At 46.8% G+C, this 14265-nt stretch overlaps 1 protein-coding gene across 1 annotated transcript in view; it reads right to left on the reverse strand.

Moving 5' to 3' along the window:
- Positions 1–133: 133 nt before the first annotated feature.
- LOC131675100 (cadherin-89D) overlaps positions 134–14265 on the reverse strand; it is a 35163-nt gene continuing 21031 nt past the window's right edge. Inside the window, exons 2-26 of the mRNA XM_058953946.1 lie at positions 13164–13294; positions 12888–13046; positions 11789–11897; positions 11340–11542; positions 11142–11270; positions 10670–11038; positions 10255–10587; positions 9342–9588; positions 8946–9104; positions 8437–8614; positions 7144–7405; positions 6719–7016; positions 6404–6535; positions 5827–6367; positions 5319–5763; positions 4686–5252; positions 4296–4520; positions 3876–3964; positions 3726–3809; positions 3579–3647; positions 3303–3506; positions 1931–2146; positions 1628–1843; positions 510–794; positions 134–425 (exon numbers count right to left, since the gene is read on the reverse strand). Of these exons, the coding sequence (XP_058809929.1) occupies positions 134–425; positions 510–794; positions 1628–1843; positions 1931–2146; positions 3303–3506; positions 3579–3647; positions 3726–3809; positions 3876–3964; positions 4296–4520; positions 4686–5252; positions 5319–5763; positions 5827–6367; positions 6404–6535; positions 6719–7016; positions 7144–7405; positions 8437–8614; positions 8946–9104; positions 9342–9588; positions 10255–10587; positions 10670–11038; positions 11142–11270; positions 11340–11542; positions 11789–11897; positions 12888–13046; positions 13164–13294 (5942 nt within the window). The remainder of the gene's footprint in view (positions 426–509; positions 795–1627; positions 1844–1930; positions 2147–3302; positions 3507–3578; positions 3648–3725; positions 3810–3875; positions 3965–4295; positions 4521–4685; positions 5253–5318; positions 5764–5826; positions 6368–6403; positions 6536–6718; positions 7017–7143; positions 7406–8436; positions 8615–8945; positions 9105–9341; positions 9589–10254; positions 10588–10669; positions 11039–11141; positions 11271–11339; positions 11543–11788; positions 11898–12887; positions 13047–13163; positions 13295–14265) is intronic.

The following is a 14265-nucleotide window of genomic DNA, read 5'->3' on the forward strand; positions in this document are numbered from 1 at the left end:
TTTGATAAAATATTGATTAGAGAGTGGTTAGTTTGAAAAACAGTGGCTAATGAAGACGAAGCGCATGACCAGAAAGGACGTGGCAGTTGTGCCAATTGATCGTCGTCGCACTTGTGTATGTGTCTAGAGGCGTTTACGTGACGTTTCTTCTTGGTCTGGCGTAAATAACGCGCTCGCTGTCAGCACTTCGAAGTGTCGTGGCAAGACCACCCGCTGCCGCGGCCGTCCCCGTCAACTTGCCCTTGCCGCCGTGTAGAAAAGACGAGGTAGCAGTGGGTAGAGTTCCGATTGGACCAAGGGAACGTGGAGGCATTGGATGCTCTTGGATCACGGTCTCCGTGATGTTGTTCAGATTCTCTGCTTCGGAAAATGTGCGTCGGTGCGCCGTTGAATACAGTGCCATCGTATTACTTACTCCATTGTTACTGTACGCCAAACAGTCGTTCATTGCATCGTGTTAATTCGACACTGCTGTTGCCCTCCGCGCACCAGAGATTTTTTCTACTCACCCTACGCGTTGTTTTTGATCAAGTAGCATCGTCTGGAAACGCCTCTCACATTGAAGATTGCTATTAGCGGGCTCTAGCTGGTATATCGACTCCAAATTTGTAAACGAATGGAATCTATGTCGTTTGTGAGACAACTGCGATGGATTTTCGTTGTGACTTGTGTTGCCCTTAGCATTCTTATTAGAATGATTGGTACTGGCACGCCGAGCGTCGTGGCCGCGACTGCGATGTTGATGGTGATGACGATGTTGATGGTGCAAAGATTTCAGCGAATCTTCGTAACCACTGCAATATTTCAGATATCAGTGAACCAAAATATTTCATATCAGACTCATTTCATTACAATCCGTACATCTGTCACATGATTTCCAATTTAAAACTTTTCTGTTTACTTTGTTTGCGTTTCGTATGATAATATTTTTTAATCTGAATCACTCGGGAACATTCAATTTTATCATTATGAATGACAGTCGGAAATAACGGAAATAGCCAGAGTATGCGTCATTTAATAAAAAAGATAATTATTGCGTGTCTGTTAATAAAATCATTGAGCGCTCAATTAAGTTTCATTGCTTGACTTATTTAACATGCCGTTGATAATTTTCCAACGTAAATTTTCAAACTCAATATGGTACTCGCGGAAGATGATACATGTAGCAAGCACGTCAATCGTGCGAAATCTTGGTCTGAGTTATACTAAGCTACATGTTTCTACAGTCCAATCGTTTTCGAGTCGAAGAACAAAAGTATTGCATCAGTTGGGCATCCAACTTATTCATATTAGTAAGGTTTTCCTTAAAATTTTTAAGGAAACCAAGCGATCTCTCTAGTAATCAGCTGCTAAACACATAAATAACGTACAATAAAAGATTAACGCGAATAAAATTAAAACAATAAACGCGATCGTGCGCGCGCATGTGTATAAATGTGTGCTTGCAAATAGTGATTTGCGATGAGATTGAAAGAAGATCCTCGACTGGAGAATTGAATAATGAAAAAAAGGGGGCTTTGTTAATTATAATTTGAGAAAGTGTAAGCAAGTACAATGATAAAACTGAGTGAGAAAGGAGTGCAAGAAGCGAGCATTTGTGCTGATTGAAAGCGAAGGGGCGAGTTACTTTTGTGAGTTCCGGTAAAAGACTGACTTGCTACTTTCGCCGCTGGACGGAGTGGAGGAGTTGCTGCAGTGGCAGGCGCGCAAGCCGCCGGTGACGATACCCGAGTCCTGTCCACTGGAGTGTAGCGAGGTAGCCGACGTCTCTAAGGCCGCTGCCGCTCGAGTTGTGCCCGCTCGTTTTCCGCCAGCTCCGCTGCCCGCGTTCACATTGTTGCAGCTGATGATTGCAAGCAAGCAGCGTTGAGAGTCAGTTTGGCGCACAGCTCGCAATGACGAGCAACGTGTACGCAGGTAGGATGGCTACCTGTGAAAGCGGACGCAATTGGGCTCGTGCTCGCAGAAGCTGTGCTGGCGCATCTCGCCGGAAAAGGAGGCTGCCGGGTCGTAATGATGAAGTCCTCCGACGTAAGAGGGAAAGAGCGAGGGCTTCTGCAGCGTGCCGCCGCTGCCTCCAGGCTCGGCCAAGGCGAAACCCAGAGGGGCGCTCGTGTGGAATACGCTCGATCCGTAACGCTCGCGACTGTATAACACACACACACACACACACATGAGCATCCACGCTGATCGTTAAATCTCTCTGCTGCTTCCTCGCGGCACTTGTGTTTACGCTAATTCTTCGATTTTAATTGACGATCATTTTGAACGATCTTGGCGAGGCTTGCGCGCGCCCTATTCTAGCACCGCCTTGAAAATCCGTTGCTCCGCGACATAAACTCTTCAAGCGTGCAGTATTAGAGTTCAAGGCTGCGCGGCGACGATGTGCAGCGAGAACGAAATTACCAAGCACTCGCGTGAAAACTAGCGCAGGGCTGCTTATTTTTTTTTTTTTTTTTTTTTTTTAAGTTTAACTAGTTTACTCGCGATTAATCAGCGCATGCTATTGGATTATAGCTCTAATCGAAGGCCAACCAAACGCCAGCTGCCTATCGAATTTCATTGCAAATTAGTTAGTAATACCTAGCCACTTGTTTTAATGCTACGTGCTTCTGCCAGATCCTTCATTACTCTCATTCAATTGCATTCAACTAGCGACACAATTAATACTTGCTAATTATAAATTAGCCGTTATTTTTTTATTCATAACTACAAGTAGATGCACTCTGCATATAGTCAGGCAGGCATATTAGTCAAATAGATATTCGATTGATTTCTCTACGGTATTCGTATTTTTATATAATGTTCATGAAATATTCCAACGTCCGATAAATGAGAAAAGGTTTTGTTGCGGTCTCAATTAGTAAATAAGAAAATAAGATGCGAAAGTATTATTTGCTGATGACACCATGGCTCTAAGAAAATTACGTAGGTGACGATAGTTATCGTCATTGAATAAGCGTGTAGATAAGAAAGTAGAATAATGTAAATAAATTACTATAAGCATTTTATTGAACAAACTGATCTACAAAATATTAATATTAGTGAAATACTTTTTTTTCCGTGACTGTAACGGACTAAAAAATACATTTAAAAATTACAGATAGTCTGGCATTTTACTTGGTAATTTTGTTAGACGCTAGAAAAAAGCTGTTAAGCAAAAGTAAAATAAAAAAAAAAACCAGAAAAGTTAGCCAAAGCGCAAACAGAGAAGAATCGACAAGTGTAGGGTATCCTGATGAATTGTGCAAAAAATTGGAAGTAGCAAGCTCTAATGGATGTGCGGCTGTTTGTTTACCTACCGTTTATTTCGTCGAACGCACGTGATGCAGAGAGCCGTGACCAAGGCACCGACGAAGACCACGCAGCCCAACACGACGACTGCAACCTCGAGAGTTGACAGCAAGTAGTGTTGATTCGCGCGTCGGGGCTTGCCGTTGGCGATGTCCAACATTTTGTAGCGCTCTAACTCGCGCTTGATCTCTGACTTTTTGTTTCGGAAAACACTGAAAAATTGCATAATTTAATTAATTTCGCCGAATTATACACACACATACATACTGTGTTTCGGGTTCTACCTTTGGAGTGTATCAGTATCCACCATGACATTCATATTTGGATCGACAGCGTACAAATACACGTCACTCCTGAAAGTTATGAAATAAAATATCGCTCTGCAGAATCGCGAGGTTCGCACGAGTTGTCACAATTAACTAAATACTTACGAAGACACATCTACGAGATTTTTTTCGAGATGAGGTTCTATCTTTCGAACTCGAACATTCAATCCGGTGATATTTTGCAAAGCGCTGACAAGTAATAATGTTCGATTTGAATAGTTTTGCTATTGCCAAAAAGAAGAATGGCGTTCTTACCTGGTGATATTTTCGAGTTCCGTTTGGACTTCCACGGGCTTCATGCCCATTATCATGACTAATTGTTTATTATCATCAAGAACGTAGACCTAGGAGAAATATAAAACGATGCGATTGAAGTAAAAAAGCTTTGACTCGAAGAAACGTAATATGGCGAAGGTCTCGGAGGAAAAAATGGTTCGTCCTCGAGAGCGACTAAGCGAATTTCCGAAAAATTAATCACGGAATTGCCGTTGGAGCGAGAGTGGTCGAGATCTAGGACAATTTATCGGAGGAAAGGAAACAAGCTGAGAGAGCAATAATCAGTTGTAATTCGCGCTTGGCTTGGGCTGCACTGGTGATAAATAACGTAAAGCGAACTAACAGCTGTCTCGCGCGCGTGCCGCTGGCAATGGGAGTTGGTTGGCTGCAAAGACTTACAAAGACGTTGGCGATGCTGCTGCGTCCGTCTTCGGCACCCGCCATGTCTATGGCCTTGACATCGAATCCGAACACGCGGTCCGCGTCTTTGGCGAAGCTGCCTGCCGTCTGCACTTGACCACTCACTGGGTCAATGGCAAATTTGGCTGCCCCGGCCGAGTGCTCCCGGCCGGCTAGAATCTGATAGCGCACTTGTCCATTCGCTCCCTCATCCGGGTCCTCCGCCTTCAAAGCGCATTCAATTATTATTCTCGCTGCCCGAGCTTACTCGTTAATGCTCTACAGCGTCTACAGTTATGCGTCGCGGTGATCGTTAGTCAGCGCGACGATTAAACATTCGGCTACTTCGACACTTGGCGGGATATCGCAAAGGGCCGAAGTATAGCTCACCTCGACTTTAATGACGTTGTAGCCGTAAGGCGCGGAGGTGGACACAGCTGCCACAAATGGCCTGCCGTCTGTCTTGAATTTTGGCGCATTGTCATTCGCGTCTTTTACCTTTATTATGATCTTAGCTTCGTTTGGCCCCAGTCCATTGAGCCTCTCGCCCGTCACTGGATAAATCATCACCGGCATGCCCCGTGCAGTCTTCACTTTGTCCACCCTGACTTTGAGCTCGTATCTCTGCCTAGTTTCATAATCTGGGCTCGTTAACAAATAAAGCGAGCCATTTTTTGGCTCCAGAGAGAAATGATCTCTGACGTCGCTGCCGTCCACCACGATACTGTAGCGCATTTGTTCGTCTTTGTGTACGTCCGATACATTGAGATCGAGAATCTTCATCGGGACGGCTGAATTTTCCTCGACTTCCACTTCGTAGTACTTGTGCTGGAACACTGGCCTTTTCACCTCGGCCGGGCCTTCGTCCACGTCCAAGACTCTGACGATCAATAGGGCCGTGGACGTCAGACTCGGGGATCCTAAGTCGCTGGCCGTCACCGTGACGGTGTGCACGTTCTGCTCAAAAAACAATCGGTCAATCGAGCATACGGTGTGCGAACGCAAACGAGCGCTCATAATTACCAGCGTCTCGTAGTCGAGGTTGCCGATAGTGGTAACGAGGCCTTCCTTGCTATCAATGGCAAAGTACTGCATGTGGCCTCTAACGTGCGGAAGGTCGTAGAGGATAACGCCGTTTCCGTTGCCGCTGAAATCCGAGTCGTTAGCATGGATCTTGATGACGGAGGTGCCCATTTGGCTGTTTTCCGGTAGCGAGGCGTAATAAATCGGAACTAATCGCTGCTTGGCGTCCTTTCGATGCACGTCCACCAGCGAGCTCGGCAATTTTCCGAGTTCTTGGTAACCGTAGAAAGTTGGCGGATTATCGTTCACGTCCTGCACGTGTATTTCCACTTCGGCGCTCGACGACATGCGAACCGTGCCGTTATCACGGGCAACCACTTTGAAATTGTACAGCCCGCGCGTTTCCCTGTCGAGGCTGCCAGTGACCAGCAGTGACCCTCGATACCTATGCAAATGGTGCGCGTTACGTTCGGGCGCTTCAAGGCAGCCGAGTGCTTTGCTGGCTCACCTGGCTATCTCGAACTTTGCCGATTTGTCCAAGCTGCCAGGCATTATTTCGTAAGTGACGTTGGCGTTGTCGCCGTAATCGGCGTCGACGGCCTCCACTCTGCCGATTTCGAACCTCTTGAAGGTGCCCTCGGGCACGTCGAACGAGTACCAGTCCTGCTTGAAGACGGGCGCGTGGTCGTTAACGTCGAACACGCGGATGCGAATGGTGACGTTATCCGTGAGTCCACCCGAATCGCTGGCGACAATCTCGAGCACGATGTCGGTCTCGGCGGGCAGCGTGCCGGCCACCGAAATCTCACCGGATCTCGAATCCATGACGAAGTAACGCTTCACTGTCGCGCTCGATTTGGATTTCGTGTCGAAGAATGTCCTCGAGCCCATCTCCGACATAATGCCGTAGGTGATTTCGGAATTGCGAGCCTCGTCGGGATCGCGCGCCAGCAATCGGACGATGGGAGCTCCGATCGTCACGTTCTCGGGTACGTACAGCAGCGGCGATCGGTGATCGATGCCACCGGACGCCAGCTTCGTCGGAGCGGCTTCGTCCAGCCACGACGACGACGACGACGATTGGCGCACGTTCGATAAATCGTCCTTTGATACTCGTATGCCCTGATCCGGCAGAATGACCATCTGGGTGAAGCTCGGCGGATTGTCGTTTTCGTCGGTAACGCGAACGCTCAGCGAGACGTTCGACGACTTCTTATCTGGAATATCAAAAATACATTTCCAGTGAGTAGCTCCAGCGAGTGCAATAGTCTGACTAGAGTCAAGTGATTTTCAATGGAAATTTGAGTGAGCTCTGTCTTTTGTAATAGGATTGGAGAGAGACGCCTTATTGACGAGGACGACGGGGCGACGGGGCGGAGGACGTCGAAATTTCCACTTACTTCCCTCGCCGGCGACGATGGCAAGGTTGTAAAGAGGCTTTTCCTCGCGATCAAGTAAATCCGAGGAGTTACCGATGAAAAAGAGCCGTCCAGTCGGCTGATCGATCCGGAATAGATGGCTACCCTCGCCTTTCAGATTGAACGTGAAGTTGGCGCTCTCATCCGGATCTCGCGCCGATATGTGATTTGTCATGAGCACCTCCGCGCCAGGCGGACTATTTTCAGAGATGCGTCCTTCGTAAGTACTCGCTGAAAATATTGGCGCGTTGTCGTCCTCGTCGTCGACGATTACCAGCACCTGAATGTTATATGTATTTCAATTGATTAGCCGTAGCCTACAAGATTATTTGATTGTTTGTTGGTGTTAAAAGTGAGAGCTTGAGGAAGAGAGCCGAGCTTTGCTTTGGAAAAGCCCTTGAAATTACTTGAAAAACGCCAACTCCTCGTGGACTCTCGGCAATGGCTGTGAGACTGTAATTTTGTCGCTTCTCCCTGTCAAGGCCGCTAGGAGTGTAGAGAGCTCCGGTGTCCGTGATGGCAATCTCGGAAACGTCCTGCTGATTAGCGATGAGAAAACGCAAGTTTTTGAGTGTGCTGCTGCTGGCGTTGACTGGCACTACTTGTCCGATAAACGCCCCAGCGGCATTCTCTCGCACGTGAAAAACCAGCGGCGCCTTCGTCCTTCCTCTGCAAGTGTGATGCAGACGTGATTAACGATGCCAGCGGCTTATTATCTCATTTTGTTGCTGTCTATTTTTAGGCACTCATAGAGCAACGATAAATGAACCGCGGATAACTGCACTCCAGACGATTTCTTTGCAGTTGTTGGCACACTGAATAAATTGATTATTCCAAGTGTCGGCAAGGCAAAAACTTTTCCGAAGATAAACTTTGGTACAGCATGAAAGATAGCGCTTCTCTATCCTACATATTCAATTATTAATGAGAATTGCTTGAGAAGGTGCACGTGCCGTCTTAAATGTTGATCAATAATACACAGCCTCTCTTGCATCAGAGACAGACGGAGCTTTCGTAGATCAGCTCTATCGGTTCACAATGCACATTAAGCTACAGTGAGCCAGTTCAATTGCCAATGCGGATTACTGCTTGCTTGGCAAAGTAAGCATGTTTTCTTGACCTAAGCTCTCTTGTTCCAATTGGAAAATGATGTAAAATCAATAATTTTCAGGTACTGGCTAGTATCTAATATGAACGTATTAGAATAATGAATGTCTACTTAATGGCTTTGTCCTTGGATATCAATATCCAATAAGTATAAAATCAATAGAATGAAACGAGCAAGCTGCCAACAGGAAGCTCAAAATAATTGCTTCAGTCACAGTATGCAATGAGCCTGACGAATTAATATACAATCATTTGTTGTTAGCAAACGAACAAAGGTGTTGTGTCGAGGTGTTGAGAGAAAAGAGAAGTGAAATTTCCGTTGGTAAATCGAGCGAGAAGGGCGAGAAGGTTATCGGTTGTGGCTTGCCAGCGAAAGAATACAAGGAAAAGCTCCAATGTGGCGTTCGCCGACCTCGGGAGAAACGAGCTATAAAAGACTAGAAGGATCCAGCTCGCGCGTAAATGGGAGCAGAGAGCTTCGAAAGAAAGGAAATAGTGTTGACTGTCATAACAACCGAGCTTATTAGCCACCGAAGGCGTAATGGGCTGTCGCCGAACGAGCGCGAACGAGCGGAAGTTTTCTGCGCACTTACTTGCTGAAAATGCCGCTGTCGTCGTTGGGATTGACCACGTGAATGGAAACGTTGGTCACGAGGCTCAGACTCTTCTCGTTCGTTACCACAGCCTCGAAGTCATAGGACGATTGCTTGTAACGGTCGATCTCGTCGACCACTGTTATCGTACCCGAGCGCTCCTCCACGGCGAACGGCACTAGGCAGAGACAGCGTTTTCGTCAGTGTTTTCGCAACTCGCCCCCACTGTCATTAAAACTCCGGTGCCATTATGCAAACTTATATCGTAATTGTCATTCGCTCGTGACGAGTCTGATTATTCTACGCTTTGGCTAACTAAGCGCTTGCCGCATCCAATTCTTTCGGAATAACACGTATTTTCCGCGCGTCTTTGTGCAAATCTTTCCGAAAAGATCCATTACGACGTGTCGCAACGAGAGCCGCGGTGAATTTCAAAAATAGGCGATGGGCCACGTCAGAGCCGAACAACGAATGGCGCGGCTAATTCAGCGGCGTTGGCAATAACTTACCTCCCTCGTGGTAGCTGTGCAGCAGATCGTAGATTATATCGTTACCCTGCACGGCCTCGTTCGTTCTGATCTGGCCGACGCTAGTGCCCACCGGCACGTTCGCCCCGACCCAGAACTCGTAAGGCGCTCCTATGAAATCCGGGGCCTTGGATCCTTTGCCTTTGGAGCACAAGTCATAAGAAAATAACGTGCGTCAGATGAAACGGAAACAAATGAATGGCACTTGTACGTCGATAACAATGTGCGTTGTACTCGAATGAGGACGGAGCATTACGCGGGGCTTAATGGTTTATCGGATCGCGGAGCGAAAGTGAGAGCGAAAGAAGAAAAAAATTGATCCGACAATGGGCGCTACCGCGCTATTTATAGATCGACGTATACATCGAGTCCACTGACCGTCTGGCTGGAAAACGTCTACAGTGACGACAGCGAGGGAGGAGCGCCTCTCGCTGGGGTTGGCTGGTTGATCGAAAGCCTCGACGAAGATGGCGTGCCGGCCCACGGTGATCGGGCTCTCGGAGACTGTGATCACTCCGGTCTCGGGGTTCACCGCGAATGGCATTGTCCCACTAAAATTTCCTGGACGCTGCAACCGGTAGCGTACCAGTCCGTTCGTACCCTGGTCTTTGTCCACCGCGTGCACCTGTACAGTCACAGACCAGCTCAAGCCAATAGCTTCAAATTCATAAAATCAATCGCTACGGTAAACGTTAGTCGCTCGGAAGCGCACAGCTTTTCAAACAAAGAGTATCCAGCAAAAATCCCACGCGCATAACTCGGCATTAGGGCGTGACACGGGGGGACTAGGCAGTTGGACCGTTGTTTCTCGGAATATACTGTTATTGCAAGCAACGCGAGCATCTCTCTCTCTCTCTCTCTCTCTCTCTCTCTGTCGCAGCACGTGGGCGTTATTGCAATGGCTCGTGCGTGCAAATTTATGCGACAGACAGCGCCAACTACGTACATTTAGCACTTTCCTCTTTTTCTCTTTACTGCAATCAGTTGCAGCAGATTCTAATTGAATAAGTGCGCACAGCATTGAGAGTTGTGAGACGCGTGCGCTTGGTCAAAGTTTCTTTGTAGGCTCTTTGGAATAGTCAAGTCTGGTGCTGCGCCTTGAATCGCAGTAAAAACTTGAAAAAGTAAAATGGGTTGGAGCTTGCAGCAACTGCACCCTTGGCACATTTTCCTAGGCCGCAAATCGATGGCATCTACTCCGGCGAGAGGGAGAGTGAGCGTGCGAGTGCGAGAGAGAGGGACAGAGGGGGGCCTTGCGCCGCTGCCGGCGGCCGTGCCGACTTGGACTGACCTGTCCGACAATGGTGCCGACTGCAAAGTCGCTGTGTGCCACGAGCTCGAGCAAATTGGCGGGCACGAAGACGGGATTGTTGTCGTTGGCGTCGAGCAGAGTGACCTCCACATCGACGGACGACGAGCCGTTGAAGGGCTTGACCACGCTCGGCTGCTTCTCCACTGCCAACACCTTCATCTGTAGGAAGGACTTGCTCTCCCGGTCGAGGACGCTCTGGTCCTGCACCGTCAGCCAGCCCGTCAGCGGATCCACCGAGAACGCGCCCGATGGATCGCTCAGCTCGTAGCGGAACTCGTTGTTCTCTCCTTCGTCGCGGTCGTACGCTATCACCTGTTGGCCAGCCGAGTCACGCCTGTCGTTTATCACCGGCTCTGCCATGATAGTTAGTCTTTCCTTCGTTATGCTAACAAACCTGCAGCACGCTAAACCCATTGGGGAGGTTCTCGACGATACTGATGTTGTAAAAGTCGACTTCGAATTCGGGCAAGTTGTCGTTGAGATCGAGAACTTGAATCTCCACTCTGGCAACGGCGAGCTTCAGCGGATTGTCAATCTGACTGGCGTGAACTTGCAGAACGAACGTGTTGCGGGCCAAATTGCGCTCTGCGTCGAGGTCGATCGCGCGCTCGAGGAAGAGTGTGCCGTTGCGCGGATCCAGATGGAACAGCCCACGCTCGTTGCCGGATATTATGTCGTAGCGCACCGGAACGTCGATGTCGCGGTCCTGGTCTATCGCCCGTACAGGCGTCGCGAATTCGATTTCCTTGTGAACCCCTCCGCTCTGCAAAGTTTAAATAATCGTGGCCATTCGAACGAGAGCTAGAGTTAAGTCAATTTGCTTCGTTTTTCAGTGGCCGTTAACAATTGAACGCGTGACGTTTTACCGGCACAGGGTAGAACTCGAAGATCTGCGTGTGATAAACGTCCTGAGTGAATTTTGGATCCAGATCGTCGTTGTCGACTACTCTTATCGTGACCGTCGTATTTGCACTCTTCGCTGGTGTCCCGCGATCCTGCCATTCGACATTTATTTTATAAAGAACACATTAAATACATCGTTATGAAATTGTTTAAGCTCTTACGCTAGCAGTAATTTCAAGAATATATTCTCGATCACCGGCGTCATAATCTAACGGCTTTTTCAGAATTAGAGCAGTTCTGTGTCCTGATTCTAAAGCAAACTTTCCTTCTTCGTTGCCTTTTATAACAGCATAATGTACATCGCTATTTGGCGTATTTGGTTTGTCTTTGTCAAAAGCGTGAATTCCTCGGAATACCGTAAGACCTGCAACGTAACGGATTACTAATGATTTTCACGTTTCGGTGCGAAATGCAAACTGACAAAAATCAATATCTATCAAATCTATTTCCAGAATTATGTATATGCAACTGCTTTAAGATTTGAAAATGTAATATTTTTACGAACTTTCAGTCAGGCTGAAGAGATCAATTGAAAAAATAAGGTTCAGGCGTGACAATTGCATTGTCAAGAGAAGGTAGTCTTAGGTGGGTTATTAAAAAGCAGACGTACCTGTAGGAGAAAGCTCATCGACGGTAACGTGATATGGGGCATCGACAAATTGTGGCGCGTGATCATTAACGTCCTCCACATAGACTGTCACAGACAAGTGCGACGAGACCTGAAATAACGGCAAACAGCTGTGAGTTAAGGCGACTTAAAAGTAAAAACTAGTATCGATGGGCGTATTTGAGAAAGTACGCGCAGGCTCTAGGCCAGCAACATTTACTAATCCCGGGTAATTGAAAGAGTTTTTAAGATACTTCGGACGGAAGGTATAGGCAAAGATTTTATCCTTGAAAAGTTGTCGCAGATCTGCCGGCTATTCAGCAGCAGCTCCTTCAATTTTCTCCTTTCACGCTCCCTTTTCACTCCTCATATTCACGACTTGTTTTTACTGCTTTTAATTTAAGACTTTTTTTTTACTTGACTACTTTCAAGTTCTCCGGTTATTGATATTCATCACGTGCGGAGGCCCCTTTGTCGTGCGCACAATTTTCTACGACTTCATTCTCGGAAATGATAGTTATTAGGTAATTCATTCTAATTTTTCAGTTTTTATGAATGAAACGCAAATATGACAAACCTGCAGCTTTTCATTTGGCGGAGAGAAAGCATTGGAGATACAAGAAGGAATTGATTTGTTTATAGTGCTATAAAAGCGAGAGGGGGGGGGGAGAGTGGGAGAGAAGCAGCAGTAAGAATTGGAAGAAATAAGTTGAGGCAGATCACGCAGGGCACACAAGTGTTGGCGCGTAGCTAATATAAATAAGCCGAGGGTCGTGTCGTATCGCAAGGATGCGTCCTCGCGTAGCCGCGCTGGAGCCTTGAGGAGGCTGCTGACGATTTAATTAATTAACCACAGTTGCAGCCTCGGTCTGTTGTGCGCCAGTATATCGTCGAAAAAGCCGAGCTAGCGAGCCCTGCGCCCGCAAGGCCGCAATATTAGCTGCAGCGGCATGCGCGCGCTCCGCGAGTTTTACGCGATGAGCCGCCGCGACGTCGAGTGTAGTGTGCGTGCCGCTCGTTACTCCGCGCGAATTAAAGCCGACGAGTTTATTAAAATTGCGATTCGCCAGAGAGAGAGAGAGAGAGAGAGAGTGCTACTTACCAGCGAGTTGGTGCCGTCCGAGTAATCGCAGCTCAAGCGAAACTTTAACAGATTACGAGGCGCGTCCGCGTCCACCAGATCCTCCAGCGACTGAGCCAACACCACCGACACGTGCGTTTTGTTTACGTCCTTGTAAGCGAAGTACTTCGAGTCTTCTTCCTGCAACACCAACCACGTTTCTTTCTCTTTTTATTGCTTCGCCAAAATCCATTCTCGCACATCACGTTTCAAGCACTCGTCGACCAGTCAACTAATTGATTAGGCCTCATCATTTACCCTGTCCACTGGCATAATGTTGAGGTTGCTCCTCGGGTGAACCTCCAAAGTTACTACGTCCGATCCTACTTCTAAGCTTTCCGGAAGCCTCACGAACTTCAAGTATTCTCCGGCAGGATAAAATTGGCATCCTGAAATAAGCCAATATTCATTTAATAAATAAAATAAGGAAAAGTAATTTGGCAATCGAGCGATGTAATGTGGGAGCTCTTAACCAAATTATCTTACTTCCGGGCTAATTACACCAATTTAATTATTTTTATTACTTTCTTTCTACATAAATCACTGGCTAAAGAACTATGGAACGGGCTATGCTTCTACGAACGGAACATAAAAGTAAAACTCTCCAAGTTCGCCAGTCGACTCGTAAAAACACAAGAATACGTTTGACTTTCTCCGCGTGTATTTTATTCCAGATTTTATCGCGATAAAAATATGGATAGCTGTTGCTTGAAATTGAGCTATTGCAATTAAGCGATCTCACAATCAGTGTGTCAGTGGCGATTCTGTGCGTCTCACTTCATTTTCCCAAGTAACCACTTCGTAAAGACCTGACTAGATTGAAACTAATTCGCTAACTGCTCTCACTAACAATTTCTGAGTACCATGTACACAGCGTTCTGCGTAATTGCATACCACCACTGCAAACAATCTCTTAAAAATATTTCGAATATCTTTCACTTTATAGTCATTACGCGTGCTTGAGTCAATGCCTTTCTCTTTAGCGAGGTTTTCAAACTTTAAAGAAATTTTAGTTTCATTTATTACTTTTAGAAATCAAGTTATATTGCACGTCTTGATAAGTGTAATTGTTAAATACTATTGTTTGTCCGATTTCAAGTGAATCCGTGAAATCGAAAATCCTAAACAAACGTTATAGTAAGTGTAGAGCTTGAAACAAAGTTGCGTAAGACGATAAAATGCAAAATAATCAGCAGGCTATATCGTTCTAATTTTCAAATTCCAGCATCATGTTCTCACCATCTAAACTCTATTATCCAAAGGCAAACAATCGTGGCTGCGTATAATCGCGCGCAAAAGTTCTCTTTCCAGTTTGCCCGGTCCATTATTCACATTGTTCAACTAGACGTTGCATGCCTAC

This window comes from Phymastichus coffea, unplaced genomic scaffold, assembly GCF_024137745.1.
Source record: "Phymastichus coffea isolate CEN01 unplaced genomic scaffold, Cenicafe_Pcof_1.1 PCOF00016, whole genome shotgun sequence".
Taxonomy (NCBI): Eukaryota; Metazoa; Arthropoda; class Insecta; order Hymenoptera; family Eulophidae; genus Phymastichus; species Phymastichus coffea.